Raw genomic sequence first — 25,342 nt, 5'->3', positions numbered from 1 at the left:
AATGTTGTATATGAGGTATTTGAACTAGCACAAGCGTTGCATGGGAGCTATTTCGGCCAACATCGTCGCATTTCAGTCCATTTCCCTCGACTGTGTCGCACATGAGGTGTTCTCCCGACCAATATAGCGTCGGGACAAGAAGAAGCTCCACCAGCAAGCACGGGATCCAACAACCACATCCCGGTAAGAAGCTAAAGACCAACAAGACGACGTCAACAAACCCTACGACACCTACTAGTTGGCCAACTTCACCGCAGAGGAAGGCATGACTTGGTCCCGGGACACCGATGCTGACTCTCAGAAAGAGAGAACGAAAGAAGGTTTCAAGAGAAATAGTGGTTGAGGCTATACAAATGTAGTGACCATCAATCCATTAAGTCTTTTGTTACAAAGCACTCGTCGCAATGCATAATATCATAATAGTATCATATAGTAGTATCATACATATGAACTTGGAAGCCAAAATAAATTCCTATACTAGTATATGATACTATCTCTGTAATAAATGATAGTATCATATATTAGTATTCTCCGGTTCAATATAATTGCCAAAAAATCGATGTATGTACCCAACATAAATGCATCTACACATTAAATTAAAATATGTGTAGATACATCTATTTTTAGACAATTATTTTGAACCGAAGGAATTATCATAGTTTTTCTATATTTATTTATTGATTTATGAAATCTCGATGGAAAATAGTGTACCAGATCTAGGGTTAGATATTTATATTTCTAGTTCTGTGTGATATGATACCACTATAATCTATCTCATCATTAATTATAGTACGGTAATATATATCAATTTTTTAGTGCAAAAAATGCATCATTAGCTGTGATAATACTGGAGATGTTTAGTGGAAAAGAAAAGAAAGTGGGGAAAGGGAGTGAGAGGGAGAACCGGTCCGAAAGTCGTCATCACTCGGCTCCCCCTTCTTCCTCTTCTTCTTCACTGGTGGTGGTGGTGAAGGAACAAAAATCCCCAAATCCCCCATCGATTACGATTAGGGATTCCGACCGATTCTTCCTTCCATCGATTCCGTCCAGTGATCCGCAGATCCGCCGATGCGCCCGCTTCTGCTGGCGCCGCCCGTCTAGGCACGGCCGCTTGTATGGAAACACGCAGCCGCAAGCGCGCCGCCGCCTCCTCCTCGTCGGCCTCCAAGCGCGCGCGCCCGACCCCTACCGCCGCTCCCCGCACCCGCCGTTCAGCCCCAGCGTCAGCGATACCCATGGACCCGTCCCCGTCCTCCCGCCGCCGCGCCCGCGCCGCCGCCGCCGCCGCCGACAAGGGAAAGGACCCGACGGACCCGACCTCCACCTCCGCCCCGCACCACCACGACGTCTCCGACGACGACTCCGACGCCCTCCCGGCCCCCTTCCCGCCCTCCTTCACCTCCGCCAGCACGGCCCTCCAGGGCCTGCTCCGCCGCCTTGGCGCGGGCCTCGACGACCTCCTGCCCGGCTCCGCCGCCGCCGCCGCCGCCGCCTCCTCCTCCGGCACCTCCGCCCAGCTCAAGAGGATCCTCGCCGGCCTGCAGGACTCCTCCAACTCCTCGCTCCAGCTCTCCTGCCTCATGCAGCTCTGCGAGATGCTCTCCATCGGAACCGAGGACTCCCTCGCCACCTTCCCCGTCGACGCATTCGTGCCGCTCCTCGTCGGCCTGCTGGGGCGCCCCGACCACGACGACGACGACGACGCAGGGGCCAGCCCCGATGTCATGCTGCTGGCAGCGCGAGCGCTGGCAAACCTAGTGGATGTCCTACCGTCGGCGTGCTCATCCGTAGTGCACTATGGGGCCATACCCTGCTTCTGCGCACGACTGCTCACCATCGAGTACATGGACCTAGCTGAGCAGGTATTTATTCATCTCCCAACAAATTATATTGGTCTGCGATACTGACTATGACTGTTTTTTTTTCATCATGCTCCCAGTCTCTGCAAGCTCTTAGGAAGATCTCCCTGGAGCATCCTACTGCCTGTTTGAGAGCTGGTGCACTAATGGCTGTCCTCTCCTATCTTGATTTCTTCTCAACTGGTGTTCAGGTTTCAACTCAACTCTCTCTCTCTCTCTCTCTCTCTTGTTTCTTTCAACTGTTTCAAATACACTTCCTATGGATCACTGTGTGCTTACTCTATGTATGTTTCCTTGGTGGACATGCTTCTAGAGGGTAGCATTGTCTACTGCTGCTAATATCTGCAGGAAGCTGCCATCCGATGCGTCCGACTTTGTCATGGAAGCCGTGCCGTTGCTCACTAATCTCCTACACCACCACGACTCTAAGGTGCCTTCAAACTCTAAACTCGCATTCCATCCAGGGGATACACATCTGTTTCAACGTCTTCTTCTTGTGCAGGTACTAGAGCATGCTTCTGTTTGTTTAACACGCATTGCCGAGGCTTTTGCTCACTATCCACACAAACTGGATGAGTTGTGCAATCATGGGCTGGTCGCTCAAGCAGCTACTTTGGTTTCCATCAGCAACTCCGCAGGCCAGACATCCTTGAGTACATCCACATATACGGTATACACATACATATATGCTTTTCTTATTCTTCCCTACTGTTTACTTTTTCCCCCCTTCCTTTTCTTGTAATAATCGTGCTAAATATGGACTGTTGGGCATCCTTTCAGGGTTTAATCCGTCTTCTCTCAACATGTGCAAGTGGGTCGTTGTTGGCAGCCAAAACACTCCTTCTGCTTGGTATTAGTGGCACTATTAAAGATATTCTTTCAGGGTCTGGTTTGGTTGCTGGAACATCTGTTGCCCCAGCTTTGTCAAGGCCTGCTGATCAGGTAATTACACTTACTTTACTGTTCTGTCTGTGGTGCTAGCCTTTGGACTAGTTTTTACATCTTCAGTTGAGTTCCAATCAGTATGTATTACTATTGAAACATGACTTTAGCCATCACATGTACTGGTCCAAAGGCTAAAGTATTGCCTCTTTCACCCCTGATCCATAACTCACACAAAGAAAACGTATTCTCGAGGACTGCCATTAACATACACATGCATATTTTTCTTTCCTGAAGACAGGTGCCTATGTAGTAAACTAGTCCATAGTTGTCTTGACGATGAACATGCAGATTATCATCTGAGAGAAAACATATTTAGAACCAAGTAAAATCCATGTTTAGGAGCATGAATGACTAATCAGTTTAGTTACTATCCTTGATTTAGGCTCCCTGTGTCAAGTCCTTTGAGTTGTTCTAAGGAGGCACGGAAGGAACATAAATATGCAAGTAAACCATGTATCCTATGCAGCCATGTCTCGTAGAGGTTAAAAATAATATCTTTGTTGGTGACTGGTGTATAACTAAATTTATAATATCTTCTGCAGCTACATCTTCTCTTGCTTAGCTGCTGAAACATTGATTAAAAATAATTACAAGGGTTTGGTCTGGAGGGTGGGTGATATATGCTTCCATGCTTGTCTTGCGCGGATGTTCATACATTTATCTTTAACCCTGCAGATGTTTGAGATCGTGAGCCTTGCTGATGATTTACTCCCGCATTTGCCTGTGGGGATAATTACTTTGCCAACACATTGCCGTGTATTTGCTAAAGGCTCTTCTACAAGGAAACCTGCCACAGCCAAACATGATGGGGCTGGTTCAACAGAAAATGAAAGGTCAGGTCATGAGAGTCTATTGCGTGAGCACCCTGAACTTCTACAACAGTTTGGTATGGACTTATTGCCCGTAATGACACAGGTGTGTGCTCATTTTTATATCTCGTTGATGAGTAATTACAATTTACTAGACTTACTTATTCTCGTACTTAATAACATCTGCTATCTTACAGGTGTATGGTTCAAGCGTAAATGCACCAATACGTCATAAGTGCTTATCTATCATTGGGAAATTAATGTGCTATAGCTCCGCTGAAATGATCCAGGCGCTCCTTGGCACGACAAACATATCCAGGTACTGATACAAGCCTGTATTTCAATGTGTGATTCATTTCTTACAGATGATTTCAGACATTGGATTCTATCATTTATTGTACCGCCCAATATACAATTCTTCTTTTCTGATCCTTGCTGAGTTATACGAATTTCCCTGGCAGCTTCCTAGCAGGCATTCTTGCTTGGAAAGATCCACAGGTGCTGATCCCTGCTCTTCAGATAGCAGAAATTATGATGGAGAAACTCCCGGAGACATTCTCCAAGTTATTTGTGAGGGAAGGTGTTGTTCATGCTGTGGAGGCACTTATATGTCCGGAATCCGCAAATACAGTGCCTCCTCAAGTACCATCACAAGATAAGGATGGCGATTCTGTTATGTCGTCACGCCCTAGACGACAACGCCGACGTGGGGTTGCTGCAGCAACAGAAAGCAGTTTGTTAGATGCATCAAACGCTGCTAGTACCTCACCATGCTCGGCAGAAGCTCCAGTCACGAGTCTCCGTTTTGAAGTAAGCGACCGTGCGAAGGCATTCAAAGAAAAATACTTCCCTTCTGACCATGGTTCCAGCGATGCTGGAGTCACCGACGACCTTCTTAAACTAAGAGCACTCTGCGCAAAGTTGAATTCTGCAACTGAAAATGTCGTAACGAAAGCAAAAGGGAAATCGAAGGCCTCGAGTGCTAGTTATTTTGACATTTCGCATGATGCGGAGGAACAACTAGACCTGATAGTAACTGAAATGCTCTCCGAGCTGAGCAAAGCTAATGGTGTTTCCACATTTGAGTTCGTCAGGAGCGGAGTTGTGGCTGCGTTTCTCAACTATCTGTCATGCGGGACATTTGGGAAAGAAAGGGTGTCTGAAGCTAACCTACCAAAGCTTCGCCAGCAGGCGCTTAGGCGATACAAGTTGTTCATATCCGTTGCCCTTTCTGTTGACCATGGAAGGAGTGAAACTCCGTTGGCACTTTTGGTCCAAAAACTGCAAAGCGCTTTGTGTTCATTGGAACGTTTCCCTGTTGTCCTCAGCCAGTCTAGCAGAATTGGTACTGGAGGCTCTCGTCTAACCTCAGGTCTTGGTGCTCTGGCTCAACCCTTCAAGTTGCGCCTGTGTCGAGCTCAAGGCGAAAAATCACTCCGAGATTATTCATCAAATATTGTACTTATTGATCCCTTTGCAAGTCTAGCAGCTGTTGAAGAATTCCTTTGGCCGAGAGTTCAGCGCAGTGAGGCTGCTTCGAAACCTATAGTTGTTTGTGCAAATAATTCTGAATCTGGTGCACCTGGAGCTACTGATGGTGCATCAACACCTGCATCAGCTCAGTCTGTCCGGCGTCCAACGACAAGATCAAAGTCATCTGCTGCATGTAGTGGTACATCTAATAAAGAGACTCTGGAGGAAAGCACTAGTGCTGCTAAAGGAAAAGGCAAAGCTGTTGTCAAACCGAGCTCAGCTGAACCGAAGGGACCCAACACAAGGAATTCTACCCGCAGAAAAGCTGCTTCAGAGAAAGATTTGGACATGAAGCAAACACATGGTGACAGTAGTTCTGAGGTATGATTTTATTGCACTCTACATGAACACGAGATTTCAGGGTGTAGTTACTTTGTTATATTTCAGTGTAGCTTTGTAAGATTCAAGTGCATATTTCATGTAATTTTCGACACTAAAAAATGAGTAAGATAGAGTGAATGGTAGTAAATCATTTAAGAAAAGGTAACTTCCTATTGTTTTTTTTGTCATGTTGTGTTTGAACCAGGGGCTTTAAACTAAATCTTCGAAAATTCCAGTGAGTGGTTAGTCTTGATTAGTGGCAAATGGAAGTTGTATGTGTGATTGCGGCTAGTTACTGGTTTTGCACTAGAATAAAAACATTCTGTTAATAGAAAAGTGAACCTTAACCATTAAGTAATTGTTGGCCATCCTCAAATCCTCAGCTTAGAGGTATGAAAAGGTAAACACTCTCATTGGGGGAGCTTGAAAAAATGATGAAGGGCCAAGCTAAGAGAAACGTACTCAAATATTTGTTTTTATGTAGTGTCATCGTTAGGAAATTGTAGCAATAAGCTGTTCATGAGTATCATGTAAGTCATCTTAAGAAAACCGAGGGCTTCATGTTTCAAGACAGTTGTGTAAGAGAGCATCGTCATTGCACATACCCTTGGCTGGTAACCAGATACCTAAAAATGCATGTTCTTTGGGTAGTGGTGTTCAATCCTGTGTTCTCCTCAACCCAACCAAAACTGGCATGCAATGGCTAGTTCATTTCCCCTCTACGCCTGTTACCAAAGCGACAAACCAGTTCGAAAAAATGAGTATGGCGGTTTAGATGGTTTGGGGAAAGCTGGATTTGAGCACCCCTATATTTGGGCATCATGCTGTGTACATTTCTGCTGTTCCTACCGAGGGCACCAAGGGAAGGTATGTGCAGAAGAAAAGATGCACCTCCCCACCTTTTATATCTGACTCGCAGCTCTCCATTGACATAGACAACTGAAGTAGTTAGAAGATACTGTTTCACCTTCCTAGTTGTGGTGTAGTTTTCGAGCAATGGTGCCATGCACTGGGACCATCTTTTGTTGTGTAATTTGCTATGATGTGTGATTATGCACTGTATTGTCAACCAAGCTGACAGTTAGAAATCCGAGGATAATATTTGGAGTTGTACTTGCACTGGAACCTTGCCAAGTATTACCTTTCTATTCTGTTATGTGCAGGATGAGGAGCTGGACACATCTCATATTGAGCTTGACGATGCTTTAATGATTGACGATGATGATGACATTTCCGAGGATGAAGATGATGATCATGAGGTGATGGTTTTTTAAATTTGTTCCTTTAATTTCTTTTGTAGACTTTTGTACGATGAGATAATCTAGACACCTAGTCTGCCTATTTTTTGCCCTCCCTCACCATGTCGATCTACATTTTCCCTGCTTGACTACTATATCTAAGCTATTTATCCGCAGAGAAGACAAATGCAGTGGGGGTGGCTTATTATATAGTAAACTAGTTTATTGAGTTTATAAGCTGTGAGATGCTGAAGTCGTCTGTCAGGCTTTTAAGATCTGCCCATGCTTAGCACATAAAATTCTTTGTTGGAACAGCCTGAAAATTGTTTACTTTTTTCTACGTCTAAGTAAATAACTTTGTCGAAACTCTCAGGTTCTCCAAGAGGGTTCTCTTCCTATTTGCGTTGAAGATGGGGTGCATGATGTGAAACTGGGTGACGCTGATGTCTCTAATGTTGGTTCTGCAAGTGATAGCCAGGCACAGCTGTCATCCGGTTCCAGTGCTCGAAACATTATCAGTAGGGGAGCAAATGCCGCTGAATTTCGAAGTGCAAGTGCCTTTGGATCTCAAGGTGCGATGTCATTTGTTGCTGCGACAATGGCTGGGCTTACTTCTGCTGGTGGTCGTGGTGTTAGAGGTAGTCGTGATCGGCGTGGCTTGTCACTTGGAGGTAGCATAAATGAGCGCAACAAACTGGTATTCATGGCTGGTGGGAAGCAGCTTAGCAAAAATTTGACTGTATATCAAGCCATCCAGCGTCAACTGATGCTTGATGAGGACGATGAAGAAAGGTTTAATGGATCCGACTTACCGAATGATGGGAACCGCTTCTGGGGTGACGTGTTTACAATCACTTACCAGAAGGCTGATGGCCAACCTGAGAAGGGGCCCCAGGGTGGTTCCACCTCATTGCACGCAAAATCAGAATCTTACAGATCTACTTCTGAAGCACACAAGCTTTCCCTTCTCGATAGCATCTTACAAGGAGAACTTCCATGTGATTTGGAGAAAACAAACTCAACTTACAACATTCTAGCACTCTTACGTGTACTAGAGGGGCTGAATCAGTTATCCCCTCGTTTAAGAGCGCTGGCAGCATCCGATGAGTTTGCCGAGGGGAAGATTGCTACCCTGGATGAGCTATATGAAACTGGAACCAAGGTACCCTCGGAAGAGTTTGTCAATAGCAAGCTGACGCCGAAGCTTGCTCGGCAGATGCAGGATGTCCTTGCACTCTGCAGCGGCAGTTTACCTTCTTGGTGTTATCAGATGGCGAAAGCCTGTCCCTTCCTGTTTCCTTTTGAAACGAGGAGGCAGTATTTCCACTCCACAGCTTTTGGCTTGTCCCGGGCGTTGAATCGGCTTCAGCAACAACAGGGTGATAACCAGAACTCTGGTAGCGAAAGAGAGGTCCGGTTTGGCAGGTTGCAACGCCAGAAAGTCCGTGTTTCCCGTAACCGTATTCTGGATTCTGCTGCAAAAGTTATGGAGATGTTCTCAAGTCAGAGAGCGGTTCTTGAGGTGGAGTACTTTGGTGAGGTTGGGACAGGACTGGGTCCTACTTTGGAGTTTTACACACTCTTGGGCCATGAACTACAAAGTGCTCGGTTGGGATTATGGAGATCAAGTTCACCTTCCGATTCAGAAATGGAAATCGATAGAAACGGTGTGATCCATCTGGATTCTTCTGATGATGATTTTCCTGCAAAAGAACTCAGCTCTGATGAAGGCAGGCAACTGATACAAGCTCCTCTTGGATTATTTCCTCGACCTTGGCCATCTAATGTTGATGTCTCAGAGGGTAGCAGATTATTCAAAGTCATCGAGTATTTCCGCTTGGTTGGTCGAGTTGTGGCAAAAGTCTTGCAAGATGGAAGGCTTTTGGATTTGCCTTTATCCACAGCTTTTTATAAGCTCGCACTTGGACAAGTACAGATCCTCTTATTCGTGAACACAGTATTTGTTTTCATTTTTTCGTTTTGTTCTACTTGAGCTTATTATCGCTGATTTTTTTTTTGTTTTCCACTTTTAACTTAGAAATGTTTTCTGTTCATTAGGAGCTTGATTTGTTTGACATCATCTCGTTTGATGCCGAGCTTGGAAAGACACTGCAAGAACTGCAAGTTCTTGTTGAGCGTAAGAGGTTCCTTGAATCCACGTCTGGCAAGAATCAGCTGGAAGCTGAAGACTTGCGTTTCCGTGGAGCTCGTATCGAAGACCTGTGTTTAGATTTTACCCTTCCAGGCTATCCTGATTATGTTCTTAAAGAAGGCGAGCAAAACACAATTGTAAGCATTCTGTTTTATCTTTGTGGTTTTTGCTCTCTTCTTATTGGGGGTAATGAATAATGGTATTGTATCCTCTAGGTTAATATCCACAACCTGGAAGAGTATGTTGATTTAGTAGTTAATGCAACGGTGAAGTCAGGGATAATGAAGCAGGTAGAAGCTTTCAGATCAGGATTTAGCCAGGTGCGACCTCATTTTGCTCGTTTATCAACTTCTAGTCATTTTATGTAGGTCTGGAAAGTCACTTATTTTGCCTGAACGCATCGTGTGTACCTCTGTTTTAGGTCTTTGATATATCATCCCTCCAAATATTTTCACCTCAAGAGCTTGACTATCTAATATGCGGTCGTCAAGAAATTTGGGAGGTAATGCCTCATCCCCTCTCTTGGTTTCATTTGTACCTTGTTAATTTTTATTACTGAATTTAGCTTGCATTGTTGCAGCCGGAATCACTGGTGGATAACATAAAGTTTGATCATGGGTATACTGCTAAAAGTCCTGCAATCTTAAATGTAAGTGCACCCCTTTTAATGTGACCGTCAATCTGGTTATCTGCATCTGGCCTTCAGTAAATTATACAGTTCATTGATCCTCTGTTTGTTCGCAGCTACTTGAGATCATGGCGGAATTTACCCCTGATCAGCAGCATGCGTTCTGCCAGTTTGTAACTGGTGCTTCTCGGCTTCCAACTGGTGGCTTAGCTGCCCTTAGTCCCAAGCTTACTATAGTTCGAAAGGTGCTTTTCTTGAAATCTGCTGTTGTAACATATATACACCTTAATTATCATTATTATTGTGTGCCATGATTCTTTTCTCTTAACTTGGTGATGTCTCTTGATTGTCAGCACCCCTCGAGTGGCGTCAGTACCACAAATACAACCGGGATCACAGATGCTGCAGATGATGATTTGCCCAGTGTCATGACGTGTGCCAATTATCTTAAACTACCCCCGTATTCCACAAAAGTATGACTCTATCGTTCTGTACCTTTTTGTTTAATGCATCGTGATGCATTTGCATTAACTGGCTTGTTTGGGCGCTTTTGCAGGAAGTTATGCACAAGAAGCTGCTCTACGCCATCCTAGAAGGCCGCGGATCTTTTGATCTATCGTGATCTCATAAAACTAACATACAGGCCATCCGCCATTGGATGCCCATCAATTTTATTCAGAACTAGTCTCTTCGTTGTCTGTAATAACATAGTTTGAGGTTACCCAGCTGCTCCGCAGAAAGCTTGGAAGGTTAGGTGCTGGTATTTGTCATGTTTCTTATTGGTAATACTGACCTTCTCTTTTCCCTCCTAATGCACTGTTTATGTTTGTGGTCTTCAGTTGATTATGCTAAACAGGCGAGCCTTGAGCAAGGCCGACAAGTGTCAGGAGCACCTTTTCCAGTACATTGTAAATAAAAGGAGTATATATTTGTCGCAAGGATTTATTCCTTGTGTCCTATCTGTAGATTGAGAATGTTGTGTCTGTGTTAGACAATGTGTACATGTGTAAACCAGTAATAAATGCGCTCTAGTGTATTTGTGATTTTGTCGGCGAAGTTTCATTCAGCTCTTGTTGGCTGGCACAGCCTAGTTCTGTTATCCACTTTCCGTTGCTGGGCAAGCACATACTAACTAACCTGGGGCATAATTCATGCCATCTAGTATTAAAAATGTCAATGTATGCTAATTAGAACGTTCTTTTGTGTTAGATGTTAACAGCGCTTCTAGATATTGTTTCAACTGATAACAAATTCCGTGTGAAAAGCATTATTCTTGAAATATGCCCTTCCACCAGGTATGGAACATGTTGATTTTTGTCAACAATATGTTCAGCCAACTTCTTTCATTTTTCGTCAAATAAAATCGATTTGCGTGAAAATAAGATCGCCAGCATCACAATCTATGCAATATGTTCATGTATTAAGAAAATAAATTCACATCTCGTTAAAACTATCGATATTTCACACAAAACAAACATTTTAGTTCATTGTTATTTTGTAATAGAGTTTTCTGTATAAAGTTACACAAATCTTTTGAAAAACGGGCCTCCTGTACTGTAAATCTGCAATACGAGGGGCATTTTTTTACGTGGGCTTGAATCTGAAACCAGGAAACAGTTGGCCGGAGGGAAATTACATGTTGCAACTCTGGCCAAATTTCGCTGTACCGTCCATAGCCATTTCGCCATTGGGTTACAATTTCTAGGGATTTTCGACAAAATTGCGGAAAAATTCCGGCTGAGAGGTTCAAGAGCAGTCATTTTGCTTTTGCCTAAAAGCTAAACATCAAGGAAACACTAGTGAAGATCGGGCCAATTATGGACCCCCTGGAAGTCAGAAAACACGAATCGTGTGTTTAGTTTCCAGTCAGACCTATAGGAAGGTATAAAGCACACATAAGTTGTTTCTGGGCCGCCAGAAAAAGTTCACAAACAAGCTATTTAAAAATAAGGGTCGGAGTTTAGGGCCTTCATCGCACACGACTGTGTCCAACGTTATTGTGTGTGAACAACCGCGTTCATGGTTTGAGTCCAAACCGGCAAAACCAGCAGGCCAACCCGCACCACACCGGATGAACGGTTTATTACGGTTTGAATGGTTCTGAATTCAACCCGCAAGTCAAATACGTTTAGCCGGTTTGAGGACGGGCTGGAACCAACAATCCCGTAGAAACCGTCGTTCTAAATCAATTGCAGAGCCATACAATCCCCCGCATCGGCCCTACGCAACGGTGGCGGCCGAGGGCGCTGGAGGCTGCGACGAAGATGGAGATGCCTCGTGCCGAGGGATTGGCGGTGGCTGGCCTGCGGCTGTTTCTTCTTCTCGAACTCCGATGTCGTCGCCGCAGTATGCGTGGCCGGGAGCGGCGACGTTGTGAGGAGGAGGAGGGCTTGTGGCTGGTGTGAGGGCCGCTGAGATTTTGGCCTTCTCCTCGGCAGGCGGCGGCCGTTTCTTCTTCTTAGACGCCGTTGTTCCGTCGCTGTGGGCAGGAAGCACGGTCAGTCGCGGAGCGATTGGTTAAGCAGCATGTGCGTGTGGGTTGTCTCTTTGACACTCAACCGGCATGGAACCGACTACACCGTTTGACCAGCCCGCACCAGACCGACAAATCCTCTGGCATCTATCCGGTCTAAACCGCACCAATCCAAGTGACTTTTGGTCGACACCTGGCCTCTACACCTTTCTCCGGCGGTGGCCACATGTCCCGGACGAGTCGGCTTGCTCGGCCGGGCTACAGAACCTCCTTCCGCCGCAGTGATTGGCCCACCCCACCATTACGGTACACATCTAGTTCACTTCGCCATGGTTCACATCAAGAAGACCGCTCACCGCTCGTGCGTCGAACAGTACCCGCAGGCGCAACGTCGCTGTTTAGAGCCACGGAGTAGGCCCCACAGGTGGCGGAGGAGGCGCCTCATGTGGCGGAGAAGGCGCCTCCGATGGCCGAGGAGGAATAGGAGTAGTCCGTCCAACTGACTAACAACCAAGACAACGAAGAAGGCGAAATGAATTTGGAGGACATGGAAGAGCGCGGAGATGGGCTGCAATGTTGCGGCTGCCAAATACGTGCACGGTGAAATATCACAAATGGTTTGTTCAAACAGAATCATATGCGGAGGAAGGTATAACAAATGTCAGCTATGTTGTGCAAACATTTTTTGTCTACGAAGTCGTATGTGGAGGAAGGCATCGCAAACGGTGCCAACTATGTTGTGCAAACGGTTTTTGTCTACGAAATCGGATGCGGGGGAAGGTATCGCAAACGGTGTTAGCTATGCTATACAAACGGTTTTTGTCTACAATATCGTTTGTGAATAGTTTGGTCGTGATGTTCCCGCAAGTTCACTGATTTTGTTTGAAATGCGAAATCAAAATCTTCGCGCCATTTACCTCCTCGCCTATAAAATTCGTCGCTCACTTTTCCCTCTGGCTGAAAGGGCGAGATGTCGCCTAGAGGGGGAATAGGCATTTTAAAAACTATTACAGGTTTGGCTTGTAAGAATGCGGAATTAAACTAACGTTTATTTTATAAGCACAAAACCTAAATATGCTAGACTCAACTTAGTGCAACAACAACAACTTAGATAAGCAAAGTAAGTACAATATATATAGCACAAGTGATAGCAAGATACAAGTACTTCAAGCATGATGGCTGCCACAAGAAAAGTAAACTCGGGTATAGAGATAACTGAGGAACGCGAAGACGAAGATGTATTCCCGTGTTCCCACACACAGGGTGAGGCACGTCAAATTGCAGAAATGCGGGCTACCACGAAGGTCCCCCGAACTCCATGAAGGCTCACGTTCTTCTCCAAGTCAATACCACGAAGGACAAAGGCCTTTCCCTTATGGTTAGCTTTCCTCCACTCTGGAGATGGAAAACTCCACAACCACTTCACAAACTCCACGAAGGAGAAGCCCGAGCCTCTTCACAATCTTCCACGAAGAGGACACGGAAGCACCAACCGCCAAGCCAACTAGGAAGTCACCCCTCCAAGAGTAACAAGCTCACAGTCTGATACGGTGGATCCCAGCCGATCCACCTACGGTTGATGCCCGATCTTTCACAGCGAGAACCTGGGGTAGTAAATCCTCCCAACAACGCGATGAACGCAGCCTGGAGAAGAGGGAACGAATCCAGCAAGCAACGGATCGACGAACGATACGCCTCAAACCAAGCGCTAGACAATCCTTGATGAACACAAGAACCTTCGCAGCGGATAATAATAGATAAACGGCAGCGCCGTACCCCCGGAGGGATGATACACGTGAACACACGCAATTTGGGAAAACCCTAATCTTTAGTCTAAACTTGTCTATCCCTAACCCTAGCCGCCCCACCTCCTTATATGAGAGAGAGGTGGCCGGCCAGCCCCTATTGGGCTGGGCGCCCCACTATGGGCCTCCCTAACTTGGTTGGACAGGCCCAAACCAAGACTGACTCGATTTATTAAAAATCCCTAATTTGTCCATATATGACAATTACATAAACTAATATAATTAAGCTGGTGGAGTCCTGAATCGGGGATCCACATAGGCCTCCGTGCCCATATCATCCCCCCCCTTCAAGAAGCGTTGTCCCCAACGCGTGAGGGTCTTCTGGAAAAGGTGACGTGATATGAACATGACACGTCCTCGCCGTCTTCAAGTCTTGCTTGCCTTCCACACCACATCCTCCCCCGCGGCCTGCTTGACTTGATACAGCACTTGGCGCCTCCTTTCTTCTCCACATGAGCTTGGACTTCGGCGCCAATTCCTTCTTCTTGCGAGGTTTTGATGGAACCTTGTGTCGCTGCACATGACCCTGCACAAGATGTGTAATTCCTGGGCCACATAGATGTCTCACACGTCCATCCTTGCCTCGATGCATCCGCGGTGTCGCGGAAAACTGGACTGCAGTACTCCTAGCACGGTAGTGCCGCTGCCCACTATCTCCACTGACGCGCTCGCCTCCCACTCCTCCCACGCGCATCTGCGCCACATGTACTGAAATATCATCAGCACAAACATCATCAGTCTGTATACTGGCATCAATACAAACTGGAACTGTAGCACATGCTGCAACATCCACATCAACAACAAGTGTAGCTTCATCCGGCTTGTCACCAACAAGAACTGGCTTGTCATCTACAGGCTTGGCTGAAACATCACCAACATCAATGCTCGGAACATCATGCACCTTATGCTGCACATTAGGCTTGTGCAACTTCTCCTTACGCACCACTAACTCCACATCGGACTTGATATGATCATCACTCATAGGCTTCAAAGTCCGCTGTTTGCCACCATGCATAAAAGAATATGTATTTGCTCGCCCAACATGTGTCACATTGCGATCATAATGCCAAGGACGCCCAAGTAGCAATCCGCACACCTCCAATGGCAACACATCGCAATCGATCTCATCAATATAATCACCAACTGTAAATGGCACACACACCTTGTGAGTAATCTTTAGCATACCACAGCTATTCAACCACTCAAGACGTTTAGGTTCAGGAAGACGCCATGTAGACAACCCCAACGCTGCCACCATCGCCTTGCTAATGCCATTAGTACAGCTACCACCATCAATCATCAACTTGCAAGCCTTGCCCTTGATAAAGCACTGAGTCTGAAACAAACTCCACCGCTGAACCTTGTCAACTGTCTTGCAAGCATCATCTTGTACCTTCTTGAGTTGCATATTCAGCCCGCTCAATGGTACATCCTCCTCAACAGTCACAGTAGCGCTCTTGGTATCAGAGCTAGGTTTCCTCTCCTCAATGACTGTCGACACTGGAACAACCTCCTCCACGGTAGTGTTAGAGCACACCACTGGCTTACTCAAGCTCACAAAATGAAAGTTATGACGCAGAAACTGCTTGAAATCTGCCCAACTAGACTGTATACCAACGATACCCTGAACGATGAGAGCATTACGGTACCAACTAGCCACAACATCATCAACACGCCTGTATGCAATAGCAAATTCCGTCTGGCCACCAAACGAACCATCAAACTACTTGCATCTTGCAAACCCACCTTCAATGTGTGATTCCCAAATTTGAAATTCCGTCGGTGTCGCAGAACTAGCCAACCTCCACTTGATGGTAGATCATCGAAGTGCAAACCCATCACAATACGAAGGTAATCATGATAGATATCATCCTTCCTATCTTTCATGCCACCAAAACCTGAAGAAACCATAGCTGTGCGCGAAACAAACAATCAGCAGAAAACAGCAAAAACAGGCTCACGGCAGAGAATTCCTGTCGCGGCAGAGAAACTGACAGAAATCCTGCCGCGGCAGAGAAAATTGTCAAAATCTGCGAGGCCGGCAGTGCCGGTGTTCCGAGGCCGGCAGTGCCGGTGTGTCAAGGCCGGCAGTGCCGGTCTCCTGACGGAAATCTTCTTCTTCCTCGCGATTTCAAACTCGAAAATTCGCGATTCTGGCCGTAGAAACTACCCGAAACAATGGCAAAACCTCGCCCAAACAGCTCCAAACTTCCTCCAACTCAACCTCCTTTGACCGAGAGCCAATCTCCTCCGATGCCAACCTTCTCCGATGCAAACCGATCTAGATGCGATCGATCAACAAAACCTCGCTGTGAGCAACCCAGAAAACTGATACCACATGATACGGTGGATCCCAGCAGATCCACCTACGGTTGATGCCCGATCTTTCACAGCGAGAACCTGGGGTAGTAAATCCTCCCAACAACGCGATGAACGCAGCCTGGAGAAGAGGGAACGAATCCAACAAGCAATGGATCGACGAACGATACGCCTCAAACCAAGAGCTAGACAATCCTTGATGAACACAAGAACCTTCGCAGCGGATAATAATAGATAAACGGCAGCGCCGTACCCCCGGAGGGATGATACACGTGAACACACACAATTTGGGAAAACCCTAATCTTTAGTCTAAACTTGTCTATCCCTAACCCTAGCCGTCCCACCTCCTTATATGAGAGAGAGGTGGCCGGCCAGCCCCTATTGGGCTGGGCGCCCCACTATGGGCCTCCCTAACTTGGTTGGACAGGCCCAAACCAAGACTGACTCGATTTATTAAAAATCCCTAATTTGTCCATATATGACAATTACATAAACTAATATAATTAAGCTGGTGGAGTCCTGAATCGGGGCTCCACATAGGCCTCCGTGCCCATATCATCTGCTGGGATCCACCGTATCATCTTGGTATCAGATTTCCAGGTTTACTCGGTGAGCATCACCAAATTTATTCCTAGATTAGTTTTTGTTTTCGTCCTATACAGAAAAAGCTCGACAAAAATATTTGCCATAGCCCTAGATTGCATCTGTTCGTCTAGTTCTAGTCGCTGATCGTACGTAATCTTCTTTTGCGTTGCTTTTTCTTCCGATTGAGTCGTAGGTGTGTCTAGATTTTTTGGGTCTGTTTTCGTGTCTTTGAAGTCTCGGTCGTCGGAGTATTTAATCTGAATCTATCTTTGTATCGTGTGCGCTCCAACAAGGAAAACAAGAAAAAGGAAATCTGCCGTGAGGCATTTGTGTTTGCCAGATTAGTTCCCTTCACCTGGAGTGCTGGGTTTTGTCTTTTCAGCTCTCGATTGCCGTGTCCTAGTCAAAGTTTTTTTTCTCCTTCACGTGGAGTAGCATAGCAGGAGTTTGGAATCATAGTTCATCACCAAGTCTAAGTCTTCGTTTGAGTCCCTTTTATTTTTCTGATCTACGGAGTCTTTAACTTTGTGAAACATAGCCAGAGCCTTTCTAAAATATCTGTGCTAGGAACTTTCCCACGAGACTAGTATTTTTCACGCTCAAGGGCTGCACAAGTTTAGGTTGGAAAGTGCTATATATTTGGCAGACTATTCTGTTTGCTCCTGTGAATAACTTGTGTGGCCTGGTTCAGAAATAGAAAAGGAGAATCAAGAAGAAAAAAAAAAGAGAAAAAAATTCGAAAGTACTGTAGCTACAGTACTGAAAGAAAGGAAAAGAAAGGTGGCCGGAACTATATATTGATATCATTCTTTTTGGAGCATTGTTTGCTGTTTGCATCGCTGCGTTGCACGTTTTGAGCAATCTTGTGCCCTATTATTGAGCTATTTGCTAGCGTCTCTCCTGTGCATTGCAACACGACCATTACTCCGACATATATAATTTTTTTCAGCTCATCCATATAGTTGCAATTGCCCCATTTATCTCCAGCGTGTGCGTTTCCGTGGGTCTCATGTCATACGATCAGCACTAGGCTTTATGAATTGGTGTTGTTAGGTATCCCAACCAAGCTCCACCATATACCCTGGTTTGTCGTGTGATAGTTTTCACCCTCCGTATTCGTTTCGCCACATTCGTGCACGTCTGCCACTACAAGCTGGTTAGTTTTTTCTAATTCACTTTGGAACGGTAAGATACATTGTTTCTTTCAGTTTTGAGTGAGTTGAGTGTTTCCACCATATATACATATCGGTTGTTGTACTAATCATGGCAGATGACATTAAGGATTCGTTGGAGACTCACAAATATCGCTTCTTCCACCATAGATATTGTAGTGCTACTTTTTGGGAGGAAGAACGTGGTACTTTTGATGGTGATGGGCTTTTCCACCATAGTGTGCTGATTGGTGAGCGATGCGCTGCCACCACCATTGACGACTCCTCTCGTATCAATTTAATCAGTACTGAGGTTGTCGAGAAATTGCAGCTACACATGAGTGCCTGTACAGAACCATACCTCTTGCATTCTTCATATGGTACATTGCTGATTTCACACACTGCCGATGTTCCTATTACTATCTGCGGGCATACTGAGGTTGTTCGATGTGTTGTATCTCCTGTGCCACTTGACTCGTGTCACGTTCTCTTGGGAAAACCTTGGTGCCACAAGTTTCATGTTCAATCTTGTCGTGATGTGAAGAAAATGTCTTTCAAGTGGAATATGAAGCGGCGTGCTTTGTTGCGTGCTCCAGCCGACAAATTTCATGAGTATCATCTTCTTCGCAAGGAGAGAACAAAGGAATTCTGCTTGTCCGCAGAGTACAAGATCATGATGGATGGTGACATTTCTATTATATGTCATCGTGACCAGGATGTGTATCACAACCCATGTAAGAATGGGAGCCACACAGCCAAATTGAGTGAGAGTGTTATTAAAAGTGAGTTGTGTGATTCCACTATACGTGAGGTTGAGAGCATACACTTTGAGAGTATGAGAGAAAAAGCAAACATGAGTGTAGTATATGATAGGACATGTGAGGATATCTCTACTAATGTAATGCTATTTTCTTCTGTTGTTGTTGGTTCTGAAATGCAGGTTGCTTTTGAAAAAAGGGAGCTTAATGTACAACAACCTGCATCACCGAAAGAGGTGACGGTGGTACCTTCTACATTGGAGGATGTTACTATGCATAGTGCCATCTTAAAACTACAACCAGCCGTTACAATAGAATTCTGTGAGTCTACTTCTTTGTTGGTTCCTTCAATGGATTTGACTTGCACATATACTTCAACACCATGTGATGAATTGCAAATTTCGAATTTTGATCATGTGGTACTGATTACACACAAGGAAGTACTTGCTAGAATACCGCCTGATGATATTGTGTCTCGTATCATGTTAAATGAACCTATGAATCTGCGATGTGCTATGGATAAAATTGCTGAAATTTCATATGTGAATTCTAGCGCCTATGCATATTCTTTCATGTTTAATCTCATTGGTGACTATAGCATGGATGAGAAATTTCTGGTGGATCACATATGCATTACTTGTGATAAGATTGCTGAATTGAGACTTGCTGTTCTTAGTTCCATATGCTATGTGATGAAGTCTTTTTGCTATGGGATGATACATAATTTCCATGATTGCATGAATATTGATTCCGTTTTAGTTGATATATTACAGCCAACAAAAGTAATTTTACCGATGTTGGATTGTTCTAATTCTTCTAGAGTAGATTCAGATTTGTCATATCCTTTGTGTTTGTCCCAACACATACTGCATTTCAATACTATTGATGTATGCTTCACTTATATTTGCAAACTGAGTTGCACATTATACACTCTGAGTTATGGTCATGATCATATATCTATTAGTTCTACATATCAGAGTAGCGCAGTAAAAGCATGGTATCCAATATCTATACATCTAAATATTCTGGATTGGTTTACCCTTGTTTATAGAAAATTTGATCATCGGTCTTCCGTGAGAACACTTGAGTTAATATTGCACAATAAGACTGTATACATATTTGTTCCTCACCATGATCGTATTTCTATATGCTTCACTTATACTTGCAAGTTAAGTTGCAATTTGGATTATGAGAATACTGCTCATATACGCAAAATTGATACAACATTCTATATCTATATATACTCTGCGTATACGTTGTTCTTTTTGTTTCTTCCACTTTCAGCTTACCAAAAGCCGAGGACGGCTTTTCATGAAGAAAGGGAGGATGATGAGGATATAATCATCCAATATGACCATTCTACATGTTTGAGCTGGAAGGAAATATTAAGTCTAACTGATGATTATTACCAGGTGAATTCTTTTCTGGCTGAAAATAATACTTTGATATCTGAGAATAATATACTGCCTAAATCTTTGTATTATTATTTGACAAGATTTGAGGTCTATCGGACTGACGCCAGCGGGAGGAGAGGGAGGAAGGCGACCAACAGAATGAAGACGACCAGAAGACTGCCGGAGTTGAGGAAATACATGCAAAAGCAAGCTAGATGGAAGCTTTGCGCGCTCAAGTTAAATAAGTGGAACCCAGCCAACATGCAAAAGCTGATGGACATGCTCGTGTGCTACTTGGGCCTGGTTGCATGCAAAACCATGTATACTTGCATGGTCATGTGCTTCACGTTGGTGCTTGAGCCAACCACCATGTGCGTTCAAGTTAAATGGTGGGCCCCAATGAAGATACATGTACCAGGCTTTTGTGCGTCAACAAGTTGGGCCGATCGGTCAATGTGTGCTAGCGCCAGAAAATCATCCGGAGCAAACCGAGGCGAGGCGCAGTAGCTCCTCTCAATAAATAGCCACCAGTATTGTATTATTAGGGTTAGACTAGGTTTTAGACAAAAAAATATGTTTAGTTGAATTGCTACACGCAGTCCTCTGAAATTATACTCTCCAATTCGTATCGATCTGGAGTTTTACTGAAAGTTTTCGTGTGATCTGCTGTTCCACTGGGAATTAGAAGATTGCAACTTACCGCTTCGTGGTCGGCGGCTACGTGCGCAAGCATGTGGTGTTGCGAATATCCATAGGGTTGAAGATCTGTTGCACTGGCAGCGGGGGAACAACCGGAGAGTTCGAGGGCATCTCGCGAGTTATCATCCACCATCTACCATCGCTCAACGAGAAGATCGGGCCACCCCTTATCACAGTCTCTCACTCGAATTAATCGTATTGAAGAGCTCAACACTATACAAGGATGCAAAGCAATAACGAAAAGAGAAGTGTTCAAATCCTTTTCTCTCAAATCCCACAAAAACAACAAATGCTATGGAGGAACTAGAGAGGAAGAACAAGGATGAAAATCAACAAATGACTCCAAGATGTAGAGCCCAAGAGTTCCCCTCACAAAGAGGAGGAAATACATATTGATTGGTGGAGTTGTAGATAAAAATGTCCTCTTTCAAATCCCTCAAGAATATGAAAGAATCATGGGAGGGAGAGGTAGCAAGCTTTTGAGGTTCAACAATGGAGTATGAGAGAGAGAGAGAGAAAAAATAGAATGGTTGACCTTATCTCCTTAAGGAGGAAGAAGGCATATATAGTCCAAGGAAAAAATAGCCGTTTGAGACAGAGTCGGGCCACCCAACATAGGACTTGGCAGGGCCAAGTTGGAGACCGGGCCACCCGGCAGCAGCACCCGGCAGGCCGAGCTGCCCGGTAGCAGCACCTGGTATGCCGGGCTCTGTGCCGGGTTACCTGGCAATAGCACGCGGTCCTACCGGGCTCTATGCCGAGTTACCCGACTACGCTCAAATGACCACTTTTCTCCGAGAACTAAAAGCTCTTCTAATGTAGTTCCCAAAATCCGATTGAGATGAAGCCAATTTTTTGGGAAAGATAACGACGAACCAAACCCCAAGAAAAACTGGAAATATTAAGACTCCTCACAGAATATTTTTACATGATTTTAGAGAGGGATCCTCCCAACGTCAAGAAATGGTAAAGACGTCCAAACATAAAACGCAATAGAAGATGCATATAGATTCTGTTTTCAATGAACTTGGGCTTGTCAAAAAGCTAGCAACAAGCTCAAGAACCTCACACGGAGAAACACCAAGAAGCAACAAGAATATATGTATACAAATTATGCAAAGGACTAGGACGATGCAATCAAGTTACCCAACCAAAAATCCCTCTTGATAGTGCGGCTATCTAATCTCATAACCCGGTCTCCCAACAACCACCTTGAGACCGGTAAAAGGAGAACCTAGCAAGGCCATACCTTTGCCTTGCGCATCCCGCTTGATCTTGACGACAACGCTTCAAGCTCCACTCAAGCCGGAATGCCTCACTTGATCGTTGTTGCTTCATGAAGACTCACAATTGCTCCGCCATACACCATTATGGATAGCTTAATTGAGGCACATCTTCACATGTCCATTATCACCAAATGGACGACACGCTTAATTCAAGCATGATATCTTCGATATGCTTATCTTGAACTTTTCCTTCTCAACCTTGATGTCATTCTCTCATGGGCTATATGAGATCATACTCTTGATGCATGTCCATGGCAAGATACCTAACACACAATAGACAACAGAAATGCATATATATATATATATACATATTCATGCTACACCCGGGTGTAGTTACTCTCACGTGTGTTTCACACAATCTAGGTAGTATCTATCATACCGAAGAGTATATACATGTAGGATGAAGTATATAAGAATATTTTGGTAGTATATATACTACTTTGTAGGTAGTATGTACACTTTTTTACGTACGCTATTTTTTTACATATAAATATGCATGTATTTTGTATATATAGTGCAAACTATGGGTGTATTTAATTTTTTTTCACCAAAGTTGGTATGTAGTATCTTAGATATAGTGTACTAACATACTCAAACCAATAAAGTATGTTATATACTTCCGTATGGTAGTATATGAGACGTGGGTGTAGTTACACCCAGGAGTAGGAAGTATTTATCATATATATATATATAGGAAGCTCAGATGGGGCACCTAGGAGCATGGGCACCCAACGTGTATTTCGTACATACCTGGAGTGTACGTGTCTAAATTACACATACCTAAGGTTTACATACCTAACATATACACATACAAGTTACACACATGCAAGTTACACATACCTAACATATATATACACGTATCAGTGTACGTACACCTTAGGTATGCAATATCTTAGGTATGTATCACTTGAGTATTCGTATCTTAGGTATGTATACCTTAGGTATGTGTAACTTAGGTATGTATACCCTCAGGTATGTGTATTACAAAGCAAAAATACGCGTATCTACGTATGGTGCCCGGGAACCTAGGAGCACCAGTTAATTTACCTATATATATATATATATATATATATATATATGACATATTCATGCTACACCCGGGTGTAGTTACTCCCACGTGTATTTCACACAATCTAGGTAGTATCTATCATACCAAAAAGTATATACATGTAGTATGAAATATATAAGAATATTTTGGTAGTATATATAATACTTTGTAGATAGTATGTACACTTTTTTACGTACACTATTTCTTTACGTATAAATATGCATGTATTTTGTATATATAGTGCAAACTATGGGTGTATTTAATTTTTTTCCACCAAAATTGGTATGAAGTATCTTAGATATAGTGTACGAACATACTCAAACCAATAAAGTATGTTATATACTTTCGTATGGTAGTATATGAGACGTGGGTGTAGTTACACCCAGGAGTAGAAAGTATTTATCCTATATATATATATATATATATATATATATATATATATATATATATATATATATATATATATATATATATATATATATATATATATATATCAACGCGGATTTTATAACCGGGTGGCTAGCTGTGCACACCAGTTCAGCCCGTTAGATATAGGGAGCATGATTGAGACTTGGTGTCATTGGGTACTTCACATTGATGTGTCAGCTAACGTCGGCATGCATCTCCGTTAAAATCGCATGCACTTTTCATGGGTGAAAAACAATACGTATAGCTTGATGCAGCCTAGTGCAACGAGATTTAGCGCATGAGGTTGGTAGGCAAGATGAAAGATGTGTCAAGAACATCCACACCTTAAACTTGCTGACACTAGACTACACTCCTTGTTCTGGCTGATTTTTTTGGGTGTGTCGTGATGCCTCTGTCTACTGCCATACTATTGTTTCATGTGTGCCTCGATGCTAAGTTAGTAACTATGCATCTGCCGTCGCAAGGCGCGCGTGGTCTGGAATAAACTAACATACATCCGCTAGGGTATACCCGTTGACCAGCTCGTGTTTACCTGCTTTGACAAACGTAGAAAGATTTAGTGCCAGGGGTGCATCTCCTCTAGCTTCTTCATCTTGCGCTGCCAAAGGTAGATCTTCTCTCGAAATAGGCTTTCGCCCCGCTATATCCATATAGCACACCACCGATACAACATAGGATCCAATGCTGGGGCAAACAGCACAAAGCAAGCCCAAAAGAAAACACAAAACAAAGAAAAGAGAAACTAATGCCGAAAGGATCGGATCAACGAAAACGGAGATGCCTCGCAACCGCTGCGCCCGCTGGATAATTCCCACCACGCTCTTAGCACTATGAAGTTCCGCGTACCAAGAAACACCTTCAAAAAGGGGTGCGACGACGATGCCACTGTTGCCCGGAGTAGTCCTAGGGTTTCCCCCCGGTACACACAAGGACTAGGAAACACGACTTCACCCAACGCCCTTCAAGAAGGATGAATGGCGCCCGCGGGCGTCACCGCGTCGGTGCCGGCAAAGCCGACAGGGATTTCTCCCGATCCTCGCAACCTCGCCTTGGACATTCCATCGTGCTCCACCACACTCGCCACCCACCACCATGCGCCACCACGGCCTTGCAAGCACCACCGTCGCCTCACCGTGACCAACGAAGCAGGGTCATCACGAACAAGATGAGCCAACCGGGAGCGAGAGGCAGCACGTCAGCAGCCACGCCGGAGGAACCACCTCCACCGCCACCTGCGGACACGGACCGGACGCGGCGACCGGAACACACCAGGCCCCCCTGGCCCGGCCGAGCCCGAGCGGGCTCGTGAAGTTCATGTCTATGCGCTGCAGTGTACGCGCCGCCGACATCGCCGCCCCAAGCTCCGGCCTTCCCTCCGTCCGCCTAGAGGAGCACCGCGGGGCAGGGAGCCAGCCCGCCCAGACCCAGATGGGGCCCGAAGGGCCCAGATCTGGGCTAGGCAGGTGGAGCCCCGAGCCGCCGCGCCGTCCCGCGGCCAAGGAGCCACGCCTCCGCCTCGTTGCCACCCGCCGCCGCGCCGCCGTGGAGGAAGCGCCGCCGCCGGAACCCCGCCGACATGGGAGCACCGCCGCCTTCCTGCCAGCCCCGCCTGGAGAGAGGAAGCGCCGGGTAAGAAAGGGCCACCGCCGCCGACACCGCCCTGGCTTTGCCCGGCGGCTTCCGCCGGCGGCGGCGACGAGGGAGGACGGGGGAGCGGGGTGGAGGAGGAAGGCTAGGGTTGGCGTCCTGGAGTCGCCCGCGGGGGAGCGACACGAGGACGCGGACGAAGCGTTTTTTCCATTCGCCAAAGGTAGATCTTATTTGCACGAACAGGTTGAAGGATCGATACAAGCAGCCCATACCTGGAAAACCACTCTCCATGGCAGAGCTGAGCTTGCAACTTTACTAT

At 45.2% G+C, this 25,342-nt stretch overlaps 1 protein-coding gene across 1 annotated transcript; it reads left to right on the top strand.

Annotated features, from left to right (window-relative positions):
- Positions 1-1,009: 1,009 nt before the first annotated feature.
- On the top strand, positions 1,010-10,531 carry LOC124702494 (E3 ubiquitin-protein ligase UPL3-like). The gene is made up of 18 exons (XM_047234636.1): positions 1,010-1,862; positions 1,940-2,050; positions 2,173-2,289; positions 2,362-2,529; positions 2,640-2,801; positions 3,480-3,719; positions 3,811-3,932; positions 4,075-5,467; positions 6,631-6,726; positions 7,079-8,635; positions 8,764-8,994; positions 9,073-9,177; positions 9,279-9,359; positions 9,438-9,506; positions 9,602-9,730; positions 9,839-9,958; positions 10,042-10,234; positions 10,325-10,531. The coding sequence occupies exons 1-17, from the start codon at positions 1,116-1,118 to the stop codon at positions 10,105-10,107; spliced, it is 5,514 nt and encodes a 1,837-aa protein (XP_047090592.1). The 5' UTR covers positions 1,010-1,115; the 3' UTR covers positions 10,108-10,234; positions 10,325-10,531.
- The last annotated feature ends 14,811 nt before the right edge of the window (positions 10,532-25,342 follow it).

This window comes from Lolium rigidum, chromosome 3 (genome assembly GCF_022539505.1).
Source record: "Lolium rigidum isolate FL_2022 chromosome 3, APGP_CSIRO_Lrig_0.1, whole genome shotgun sequence".
Lineage (NCBI taxonomy): Eukaryota > Viridiplantae > Streptophyta > Magnoliopsida > Poales > Poaceae > Lolium > Lolium rigidum.
Note: the sequence above shows the minus strand (reverse complement) of the source record. Positions and strands in the feature narration are given on the sequence as shown.

Coding starts and splice junctions, on each gene's coding strand:
- LOC124702494 (XM_047234636.1), top strand. CDS start 1,116: ATGGAAACACGCAGCCGCAAGCGCGCCGCCGCCTCCTCCTCGTCGGCC. Junction 2,290..2,361: donor TACACCACCACGACTCTAAG/GTGCCTTCAAAC, acceptor CTTCTTGTGCAG/GTACTAGAGCATGCTTCTGT. Junction 2,530..2,639: donor TGAGTACATCCACATATACG/GTATACACATAC, acceptor GCATCCTTTCAG/GGTTTAATCCGTCTTCTCTC.